Source organism: Haliotis rubra, unplaced genomic scaffold (genome assembly GCF_003918875.1).
Source record: "Haliotis rubra isolate DU_JTF1 unplaced genomic scaffold, ASM391887v1 Scf427, whole genome shotgun sequence".
Classification (NCBI taxonomy): Eukaryota; Metazoa; Mollusca; class Gastropoda; order Lepetellida; family Haliotidae; genus Haliotis; species Haliotis rubra.
The window spans coordinates 604,181-616,374 of NW_025767110.1; the positions used below are offsets into that span (position 1 = coordinate 604,181).

A 12,194-nucleotide genomic window follows, 5' to 3' on the forward strand; every position below is an offset into this window, starting at 1 on the left:
GCACAGCACACCACCACCGCCGGTCCACAAGCAGGCCCACGAGACGACAACAGCAACACCAAAACATAGGGACCCCTTCCAGATGGACTAGAAAAAAAATATTGTACCCAATTCGAAGTATACACTGTACTGTGTATACATCTCGAAAGCATGCATATTGTATACAAAAGAGGGAATCCACCCCGCCTCCATTCGAGGAGTTCCGGAATGCCCTAGCAAACATACCCAGTGTGGAATACAATTCCTTGCAAGATCTGGAACACATTGCCGAGAAAATAGAAACTCCTACCATACTTGGACATATTTCTCCAGAAACGCCAAGGAGTGGAAGAACTGGTCTCGGTTGTTTGTATCCAGTAGCCTATCGTGGGAAGATTTTGTTCTGCATTTCTACTGGCCATGTTGTCTTGTAGACCTTGCAATTTCTAGCGCAGAGTCTATCGCTCTTTTGTGGGGTTCTTTTCGCTTCCGATGGAGCAGAGAATTGAGTTTCGCTGTTTCAAGAGCATCGCGGTCCTCCGAGCCGCTCGATTTCTTTTTCAAGATAGAATCCACACACGGGTACATGTACGTCTGTTGTCTCCACTCCATCTGCAGTCGGAACCAGCCACAGTATGGTTCTCTGGTTTCCGCGATAGGTTGTAGAAGCAAATTTCCAACAAATGTATTCGCCAGGAAGCATATCGAATATACGCTTGTTTCGCTGGCTTTGGTTGATTCGTTTCTTCTATTGCCTTTGGTGTAGTCTTTCGAGATCTTGCACTGCAGATTCCGTGAGCAAGTGCTCGGCAAACAGATTCTTCCATATCATCTGGCAACGATACGACAGACACTGGATTCCAATAGATTGGAACACCATTTTCTGTTTCAAACTCCTACTAGGCTCTACGCTGAAAGAAATTGGCCCATTGGGAGTCCAATGTAGTTCGCCCCTCACCTATCGCATTTCTTCCGCAAACTTGTTGCATGCGGAGAGAATTCGCTTCTAGGCCTTTGTTTGCCCAAATTGCTATTGGTTCGCCGTTGTTTTCCACAAGCACTCTGTAGGAAGTCTTGCTGGAGTCCCATTTGGATTTCTGTATACCATCCAAGAACGAATAGTTTTTTTCGCCCGAAAGGCAAGACAGGCGAATTGTGCTAGGGAGGGAGAGGCCGCTGACTGTTTCCTGTGCTTTTTTCGAAATCTCTGCATAGTGTCTTTTGGCAGCGACAATCTTCGAGGTGATGGACTTCCTCCATTCGTTTTTCTTCGCTCTGTTTGTATTCCTCTCAAGATCGACTCTGTATGATTCCATGCATCTCACGCCATTCTTCTGCATTGGCAGCATGCAAAATCTCTTCCAATCGCCTTCGCGATCTCTCGTCGACCAAGACAGTATAGTACGATCGGCCCCCGGATTCGGTACCTCCTCTATCTCGTATTTGAAGTTTCTATACCGATGGCGCTTTTTGGTCTTTTTTCGCGCCATTCGAAAGCAACATGTTTGTTCGGGGTAGCATCGTGATCTGGATTTGGGCCTTGGAGATGTAGCTGTGTCGGCCTACGACTTCGACGAGATAGTATAGCTCGTGATGGGGAGCTTTTGTGTAGCATCGTAGTGGACCTATTTCTACTCCTGTAGCTGTGGCAGCCAAAATGTCTACTGAATAGAGGACACGATCGAACTCCAAAATCAGCTGTAGCCCATTCTACAGCGTGGTTCCATCTAGCATCGCCTTCCACGTTGGCTTTGGTTGGTTGTACTTGATTCCGGAAACTCTTCCCCGCGTCTCGTGTGTGCATACCAGCCCACGAAGATAGTCCCCTGGGGTCTGTCTGCAAGCACCATGCAACGGTCTAGACATTTCGATAGATTCTCCCACTGTTTTGCTGGTGGTTGTACTACAAATAGGTTTTCCCCGAGAACAACTCTAGTGCTTCGTCCACCAAATCGCTGGCCATTGTGGTGTTGGTTCTATGCGCCGCATAAAGAGACCTCTATGCGAGTACAACCTCTAGCCTGGACATCTGGATGGAGAAAGGTTTTCCGCAGGTGTTCGTTGGAGCAATCCGCGCGATAGTCGGCCAAATGGCCACCGATGTGTTCTCGCGACTCCTCCGCTTCAAATTGGAAACTACTTTGTTGTAGATTTTGTTCGCGATGGTATAGCCATTCCAGGTTCCAACCCAAGTACAGACGTGGTTGCCTACACTTCTTGTATTGTCCAGGATGGTGGGTCCCTCGCAGTCCATGGCAGTTGCAAGATCTCTTTGGTTTCGAAAGTCGTGTATCCTTTGGAGGTATTCCACGAGACACTTTCTATCTAGGGTGCCAGAGAAATCCTTGGTATAGTCGATAGAATACAGGCCAAAGCCATGTGCCAATAGAAATCGTTCGAATTTGGAAATATTGGCTTGTATTTGTTCCATAGGTATTTCCTCGAGACATCTACTTTGCCACTGAATATTCCGGAATATCGGGTCGCTCACGTAGAGATTCCCATTGTATCTTTGCCGCAGAATTGGTTTCTTTCTCGATTCTTCGTGACAGTGCTCCGTGATTGCAGAGGGGCATCTATGGTATATTGTAGCTGCATGTACGATTTTGGTTTGCACGTAGCCTTCCTCTTGCCCGAAAGATTCCCGTGACTGCACTCGCTATATTGGAAACTACAATAGATGCTGTTCCTTTTTCTCCGATGGTGCAATACACGGCTCCTTTTTATAGACACAGTCTTTTCACCAAGATAGCCAAATACATATATATCGGCCCACAAATGTAGGTAGGCCTTCCAGTGGTTGGAGGTTTGTTTTGTCGAGATGGCCATCGAGATAGTCTACACGGGCAATGTCCGGGAGAAGATTGCTTCCCACGGTATTTTCCAGTAGGAGGTGGTATGCCACTGCTTTTTCGACTCGCAAGCCCATATTTTCGAAAGTTGCTTCGGTTGCCATATTTCTGGAAATACGAATAGGTTGCTGTATACATGCTTGGGCACCAAATGTCTAAATGGAAAATCTCGAAATGTTGGGCTTTTTTGGTCCCATTGCATTGGGGTTGCTGAAACTCATGGTGCCCTACAGATTTTAAGGCTCCTATAAGATACCACTATAGTAGAGGTAATGGTAAGGGTCCCCAACTAAAGTCTTATTTGTGAAATAAAGCTTTGTAGAGGGGTAGTAGATGGTAATGGGAAGGGTCCAACTAAGGCTTCATCTATTAAATGAAGCTTTAGATTACCCTGGTCCAAAACCCCTATCCTGTCTACTACTTATACACTTAATACACAGATTTGTGACACACCTTTGGGTGAGCTTGAGGTTTCATTTTAGTTAGGACACCATAAGAAGCTTCTGATTTGACAAGTCATCGAAAGATTTTCTCACATTTCATTTGGTTATTTCCTTTACATGCGTTCTGAAAAACGAGTAGAAATACATACATGTTATGAAATAGAATTGATAATCAAAATAGGAAAACCATACATAGTGTGACAAAGAGTAAATCGTTCATGGCAACGCTGTTATTCCTGTCTATTAGCAATATCATCCAAATTAATAATGCAACAATATTCCGTGATGTGGACTGGTGTTGGCACTTATCTAATTAATTACACGAGGAGCAAAACGGCCCACAGGGTGTTACATATTCAAGCAATGGCTCACATTTCTGCCAGGCCTCCGTAGGTGCTGTGCCTGTATGCCGTCCCGAATATATCCTGTTGAAGTTGGCTACGATAGCGTAATATGGGTTTCTGATGAGCAGCAGTACCTTGTCTGGGGTAAATGTGTTGTCGGGATATCTCAGGTGTGTCTTGATAGCAACAACAGAGTGATCAGCTCTCTCTCTTCTCCGCAGAAGACACCCAGAAAGGACCCGTCATGATGGACTGAGCCAGTTGCAATGCCTGGTTGGAGAGAAAGGAAAGGAAATAATTAATGGATGCGTTACCTCATTTCACTGAGTGACTACCACTGTTCATCAAATTCATCAACGGTTCAGCTTGATATTTCCTCATCTGCCTCTTTCCCCATGTGCGAATCTGGAGTTGGAGGGTCCATGGGTGCACACTTTGTCCCATTCCTCCATTTAGTGGTTACAAATCACCTTGCTTTACGAACAGAACATAACTAAATCAAACAAGCCTGCTGGCTGATAAACTCGAATTGTCTACCGAAAATAGAATCAGCATTTATATATTTAAGTGCACCCAGCTAAAACGAATACGCGCAGAGTAGGGCTGGGACGGGTTACCCTGATACCCACCACGGTTGGGTAATATGAGTTGGACCCGGGTATCCTCTCAATACCCGGACCCGTTATGATCATGTGACCAATAGATTGAATAATGCAATATGTTATCCTTTCATGATAAAAAGGCTCTATTTGAGTGAATGAGTGAGTTTAGTTTTACGCCGCACTCAGCAATATTCCAGCTATATGGCGGCGGTCTGTAAATAATCGAGTCTGGACCAGACAATCCAGTGATCAACAACATAGCATCGATCTGCGCAACTGGGAACCGATGACATGTGTCAACCAAATCAGCGAGCCCGACCACCCGATCCCGTTAGTCGCCTGGGTTACGGATGGCCGATATTCTAACCCTGACCTGCACGGGTCGTATTGTCTTTGAAGATTTGGACATAATTACAGTCGCCTTCTTTTGAATTTCATACCAATTTGAGGTCAGGTGGGGTACCCGGGTAGACAATTTGGACCTGTCCCAGCCCTAGCGCTGAGTGAGTGCCGCGTGTCGTCTCTTTCCTATAAACTCTGTCCCCTGCAACAAGGACCGTTCCTGCTGACAATTCGCTCTCACTTACAGACTCTAGGAATGTTCCAGCGGACACGCATCAATTAAGAATGCTCGGGCTGATAATTATGCCTGTCATGCATCAGCTATGAGATTATTTTCTTACTAATCATTCTCTCTGACATGTACAATTCTCACTTGTCATTTTCTCTATGAGGTGCCTCAGCCAGGTATTGCCTGTCCCAGGAAAACTTGCCAGTGCTGTTAGAGAAAGGGGAAGATCGGAAAATCTGACGCCTGTACCACAGTCCAAAGAATTGTGATTGTTATCAACAGCATCCTTTCCTTGTGTGGAGTTTGTTGGGCTGGCGCCATCTCTTTCGTGGTTTTCATTATGTTCACACAAACTGTTGTCGGTCCTTTTGAACTGACCAAATCTACGTTTAGCTAATCCAGGTCGGTAATCGTTAGCGCTACTAATAAAACTTGACCGTAAATATATCAATGTTGAGGAGAAACATAATAAAACGATGAGAAAACACTTCCGACGGCTTATACTCATAGCACAATATTCAAAGAATTGCAAACCATGTGGGCTTGTTTCAAACACAATATGTCAACTAACCCTACATATTGGTTTTGGTAAGTGATACTCCCCGACAATCAATCATGCAGCCGGTGTAGGGTGTTTTCGGCTCTTCAGTTGGGTTTTAATGCATTATGTGTATAGTTAACATGATAGCTGAGGCAGCCTGTTGCAAAAAATTCGAATATCCACAAGTATGTTTTCTACCAATCTTGCGTAAAATTATTACATGTATGTGAAAAATCACAAAGGTCTGAAGTTCAGCTGTTGCAACCGTGAGTTCAGTTTGAGGAGGCGTTGCTATTTTGATATATTTATGGGATATCGGCTGGATAAACATCAGTATTGTGAGCGCATTTACGTGATAATGTAAATGTTTTCATTTTGATCATGGGTGTGACCACTAGGCAGAGGAAACAAACGTCCTAAGGTACAAACATTGGTTCTGTTTAAGGTGCATGGTGCAGCCAGATACTGTTAGTGAGAAATGTTAGAGGGTTGTTGATGGACATGTACTTCTGGTAAGGAGGTATATTATTATGGTTGTCTGGTACTTTCTCATGCTTTGACTGTCCAGTACCGGAGCCCTTTGGTTGGACCGTGTATCCACGTTCCCACGTTTTGACAGTCAAATACCCTTGGACCTTGGGGTGTACTGTGTATCCACCTTTAAGGCTTTGACTATCCAGTCTGTTACATTGTTCGCCCACTCCTTTTAATCATTTAGCTGTGCTCGTTGGACTCTATCATCCACGTTTGAGAAGTGCTTCTACACAGATACAGCCAACAACCCAGTAATCTACATACATATATATATCCCTATGCATTCTTGGTGACACACAGCTCCAGCAAGTTGGTTAGTCTCCACACAGCCTGGGCCAAGAGAGGGTATGGCCTGGTCAGATGCACCAGACATCCCTCCAGGCGCTCCTGTACCTGGCCACACACAGTGTGTCCAGCCCTAGTTGTCAGTAACACTGTGTTGTGTACACACGTCTCCATGGCAACGATGATATAATACATGTTTTCAGCCAAAATAGGGCAGAAGTCTACTTTAGCACCGTGGGCCTGTCTCAGATGATCTGCAGTTTTCTCAATGTGGTGACAGAACATACACAGAACCTCTTGTAGCAGAGTCAGGGACTTAATCTGGGAGAAGCAGGGCAGGAGCTGAAGCAGTCTGGTAGTTTCACCACTCTGGAATGACAGTAAAGTTTTACCTCTTTGAGTGGCATATTTTAGAAGTTGGAGAGTCAGATAAGGACAAACCTTTTGGATGGACAACTTTTATTCGTGTGATGGGACGTTTAGATACAGATTCTTGTATTGTACCTGCTTGACAACGATACAAGAATCTGTATGGAAAGTCGCATCACCTGATTAAAGAAGTTGTTCATCCATTAAGTTTGTCCTTATCAGTCAGGTTGTAGCAGCACAATACATCCATATCAATATATACAATGACTGTATCTAGTGGGAGTTGCTCCAGTTAAAAACTTACTATGCAAGCAGAATATGAGCTATGTACTTGTATATATATATATATATGTTATATATGGGCGTGCGTGCGTGTGTTCTAATGAAAACTATAGTTTTACAGTTTACACTTTCCCTTTTTAGCAGAACTGAAATTTATAGCACAAATCAAACCACTGCAATAAAATATATTAAAATCCATTCTTTCAAATGAAATTTCAGTGAAAGTATTTTGCTTACATGTTGAAATGTATCAGCAGTTAAAATCCTCTGGATTATGCTAGAAAGCACACCAAGGAGTGTCCCACGACAGTGTTGCAATGTCCCAATTTTCCCATCAGCCAAGTCCTGTTCCAGGACACTGACCACACTCCTCATTGCTTGTCGAAGGAAAGATGTGGTGAGAGGTCGGGTGGGGTCAGATAGCATCTCCCCCACACACTTCAGGCTGTGCTCCACAGTAGCCCAGGTAACCTCGCTCCAGGAGACAGGCAAGTCCGAGTTGTGAAGGTCATGGTTTACCTTCACCTTTCCACCACCTGATCTGTCAAGATTGATGATGCTCTGCAGAAATGCAATGTCTGTATGGAGAGTTTCTCTCAGGACTACCACTGAGGGATCTCTGTCACTGGCCTCTGATGAGGAAGGAGGGGTTGGGAACAAGGGCTGGCTGTCGAACATGTTCTCGTCCCCTGCCATATACATGAATATAACATGATGAGTAATGAGTATCCCTGTAGGTAGATATGTCAGTGAGAGATGACATTTAGAACGACGTAATAATGATCATATCTCATACCCTTATGTAAGAAATATTACCCAACAACTTATAAGAATCATGATAAAGTGGACAGAGAGTGTTGATGGTTGGAAATATGTATATATTCCTCTAACATAACTGTAATTATTTGGAAAAAAAGACACAAACCTTGTACGATTTATATCTTACAGGACACCAGAAATATCTAAACAGAAAAGTTCTGAAAGCTTTGCAATTGTCAGTGTGTACCTGTAATTTGTGAAGTCTGCCACCCAGAGTGTGACATCAGCAATTGTTGTTTTAAATTCAAAACTTCCTCCTGGGACCTCTCCCACCTCTCCTGGTACTTGTGTTGTGAAGTCATGAACAAGGATGACAGATGCTCTGTGTGTTCTTTCGCAGTCCTTGAAGGAGGCTTAGACCGGATGACAGCCAGTGCCACACCCAGTTTCATTTGCTTCAGGACGCTAGTTTCTGTAATGTATTGTAATGTAATATCATAGATATGATATTATGTCGGCCTAACTGTGAGTATCCAGGAGAACAGCAGGTCTTCACTTCCGAAGAAAACAAATGAGGCTCAGACACAGCACAGACGTCTGGACAAAGCCTTACAGGCTGTCGCCGTGTCGGTGAAATATGGATAGTTACATACTATCCCGTCCTCAGTTGCATACCATCAGAATGAAATAAATCTGAAGGGGTTGCTGTCGGCACTGTATACAGAAACGTACCCTAACTAAACTCTGAATACTGAAACCTACCCCAGGATGAGTCAGTTCCGCGCCGTTTTCTTGATCGGAAGTGTCATACTATTATATCACATGCATTCGATTGAATTGAATAAAAAGCAAGTATACACAATGACGAATATTTCAGGATGCACTGTATCATTCTATAACATACCAGGAACTTGTCATGAATCGGTTTCGGTTTGGATTGTTGAGTATGGACTCGTTTGCAGTTAAGGGTACCGGGCACGTTTATGTATTTTGAATATATTTAGGGTACATTTCTCTACACAAATATGTACCTGGGGTACATACCATTACTTGTAGCACCTGTGCCGACAACAATCCCTTCAGCTAAAATATATCTAACAGCGTATACATGATGCAGTGTTCACGAATAGCGTCTAACCCTATGACAAACCCGGCAAATTCACCAACGGACGGATAGAAGTCTACAGTACAACCCGCCGACCCCAGTGTCTGACTGAATATTTCACAATGACTTTGACTGAAGTTGTTATATGTCATACCTGTTTGCTGTTTATAAATCTTATGTTTGTTAATAATTTCAATGCCAATTATAAGAAATGTTAAATCTGAAATGTGTGTTTACTTTTATTCTATGGGTCCTGTGAATTTTCAATGGGTCAGGCAGACATCTGAAACTTACCCAATGTCCTGTTACTTCGAAACACCATTCGTGAACACTGAACATGGCCATCACTTTTACCATACACATCATTAGGCCAAGTTTTGCTACCTTCCGATCCTGTAGAGCTACATTTCACTCCTTGGGCGCAGGGACGTGCTGCCATATTTACTGGCTAAATATCAGTATAAACAGCGAGTAAAATATAAAATTGGGTCGGCATCGCCATCCGCCATGTTTGCGTTCAAGGGGAATAACTCACATGTTACTTTTGTTCTTATCTCCCTTTCCGAAAGCTCAGTACCCCTACAGCCATAAGCCGTTCAGGAAGCTTAGCCGGCTGTGCCTATAAAACACGTATTTCTAATTAAAATAGCTTATATGAGACACAACTGCGTAAAATCTATTCATATACAGTATATGTTTCAGAAAAACCTTCACAGTGGGATATGTTCAGTCATCCACTGTATGCCTGAACCGTATTGCGCAACTCCGCCCCCTTATTTCCTGAAAGCGTATTAAACCATAGTACCTCTCGCGAGTACGGGTGAAAATGAACTGTGCACACCCCCACCCCTTTCTCAAAAAGATGTATGCGCCCCCTTTGAACGTAGTGTTTATGAAAGTACACATCACCACCATTAATGGGCAGAGATACGCAGCGCATCAAAGGTCAAAATGGTTAATTTTGATTTCATATTTAGATGCAATTAGTCTTTCCTCCCTTGGTCAAGACTGAACAAGATATGTTCACATAAGTGGAACACGTTAAAGGCACAGCAACGTGTTACTGAGATATCAGGAAAGCAGATTGTGGTATCTCTAAATGTGTTTAAGACAATTAAACAAATTACTATCATATTGAACATAATCAAATCGAAATTAATTCAAGATGTCTTGAAATAATTGTACATATCCACAAACGCATTACAGATATCCTTAATTAATTTAAGACACATTTAATTCAATGCATCAGAGTTATATTTCATTCAAGATATCTTCTATAATAACTCTGACCCTTACCGATCATTTTAAAGATAATATTCAAAGTTTTCAAGATATCCTTTCATCAATCGTTCATTTCTGTAACAAGAAAGAAACGGCAAACGATTTTTTCGGTCCCCAAAAGGGCGGGAAATGATCTACAGATATCTTCCCGTTTGATCCTCCAATATACTGGGACAGAAATTCTTCCGGTTCCATATATTGGATGCTAACGGTAACGAGTGGGCTTTCTTTCTCTCTACATCTGACAAGTTGTCGCAGGGCATACTGAGTCGGGAACCAAAAATCGTTTCAAAAGGAGAGCTATCGCGCTTTGGGATACTAAATGGTAAGATGTCAGGAATTGAATATTTTTATTAATATCATTAGAATGAATGTGTTTCTATCATTAAATTCTATTCTGATACCATTTATCCAAGTTAGGATTATTTTCAAGATACCATTAATATGCTTCGTCATATCCTTAATTCATTTCGTGATATGAATGTTATTGCAGATATCTATAATTACCTCTATTCGAGTTCAACATATGTTATATTTGGGATTACACTTTCTTAGTAAAGTACAGATTCTAGTACTTTTGGGGTTGAGTCCCATCCGGGTTTCGAACTCACACCACTTTCTAAAATGACGTTGTGTATTTCTATTCTAGTTATCTTTAATTCTTTTCAAGATGTCTCCAATCCAGTTCAAGATAGCTTCAGTTCATTTCAAGACATCCCGAAATAAATGTTAGAACGGCTTGCCATATATAAGTGGGGACTAAATGGTTTAAAGGCTTTACAAATTCGTTTGGATCGGCCCGAACAGCATAAGCCGTGGTAAAACTGCGGTCGCATTGTAGTTTTTTTTATAAAAAGAAACACCCTGGCTGCTTTAAATAAAGGACAATAACAGGGCTGTGATCATTTAACTTCTGTTTTTCTGGAAATGGGAATAATATACCTGGACAGCAGGTGATGATGGAAGAGGCATTGCGCTACAGCTACAGATTACATGAAAGGATGTTTTGTTTCATAACGGGAGTTAGCAATGAAGAACATGGCTTAAACTATTAAATACATGTATCTCAACATCTTATGAAAATTTGTTATTAAAAGAAGAAAAGGAAAGACAACAGCTACTATGCATTCCGTAGCTTGTCCTCCCGGTGTAGCACAGTAAACCGGGTCAACATACAAACAGTTCCAAGTTTACATGAAAGGCCTCTGCCGGAGTGTGAATATATTCCTAAGTTAACCTGTTAATACTCGGGGTCAAAACAAACTCAACCTGCCCTTCCTTTCACCATCGACGGAAACCATGACAACGGCCGCCACACCAGCATCTGCTTCGTTGTTTTAATTGTCCCATATTACACCGTTTGCTATTATGCCTATACCGTCCATCAATTCCCCCAGTATAAACATCATGTTTCTTCACTAAATGTCGCACCAATGACCTCATCCAGGAGTGCTGGTACCCTCGAACATTCAGCCACCTTGTAAATTGCAAATATTCCCGATATACAACTGTCATATCATGCAAGCTTATATATTGTTTTCTTGTCTTTCTTTCTGAGCAAAATCAGAGACCTAACATATATGGTGCAAAAATGTTACAACGCTTTGGAGAGTGAATGAATGAATGCCTATGGCTTGACAACAGAGACACGACTACGTGGTGAACTACCATACAGACGGCGCATGAATACATAGACAGCGGTTTGAAACACTAGTAGAAAATAATAATGTATATATTAGCAGAGAGAGAAAGAGAGAGAGAGAGAGAGAGAGAGAGAGAGAGAGAGAGAGAGAGAGAGAGAGAGAGAGAGAGAGAGAGAGAGAGAGAGGTGGACTGCTTCAAGGTGTGTCTGAACACCCATGGTATTAGTGCCGCAGTCTCACTAACATCATTTACATAGATGATACTACCATATACGTAGAAAATACTTTCATCTACGCATATGATACTTACATCTACGCACAACCCGTGAAGATCCCGGTCTGAATTCTTCAGTAACCCATGCTTGCCCTAAGAGGCGAATAATCGGATTGGGTGCTCAGGCTCGTTGACTACGTTGACACATGTAGATCGATGCTCATGCTGTTGATCACTTGATTGTCTGGTCCAGACTCGGTTATTTACAGATCGCAGCCATATAGCTGGAACATTGCTGAGTGCGGCAAAAACAAACAATCATCTACGCATACGACACGTAAATTTACGTATATGATATTATTATATACTTAAATATGATTTAGCACACCT

General features: G+C 42.5%; 1 protein-coding gene across 1 annotated transcript; it reads right to left on the bottom strand.

Moving 5' to 3' along the window:
• Positions 1-4,942: 4,942 nt before the first annotated feature.
• On the bottom strand, positions 4,943-8,120 carry LOC124288862 (meiosis-specific protein MEI4-like). The gene is made up of 3 exons (XM_046725428.1): positions 7,809-8,120; positions 7,040-7,491; positions 4,943-6,520 (listed from the first exon to the last, which is right to left on the bottom strand). Exons 1-3 carry the CDS (start codon positions 8,011-8,013, stop codon positions 6,143-6,145), a joined length of 1,035 nt encoding a protein of 344 aa, XP_046581384.1. The 5' UTR covers positions 8,014-8,120; the 3' UTR covers positions 4,943-6,142.
• Between the last annotated feature and the right edge of the window lie 4,074 nt (positions 8,121-12,194).

Coding starts and splice junctions, on each gene's coding strand:
- LOC124288862 (XM_046725428.1), bottom strand. CDS start 8,013: ATGAAACTGGGTGTGGCACTGGCTGTCATCCGGTCTAAGCCTCCTTCA. Junction 7,492..7,808: donor GCAGACTTCACAAATTACAG/GTACACACTGAC, acceptor TGTATATGGCAG/GGGACGAGAACATGTTCGAC. Junction 6,521..7,039: donor CTGCTGATACATTTCAACAT/GTAAGCAAAATA, acceptor CTGTCATTCCAG/AGTGGTGAAACTACCAGACT.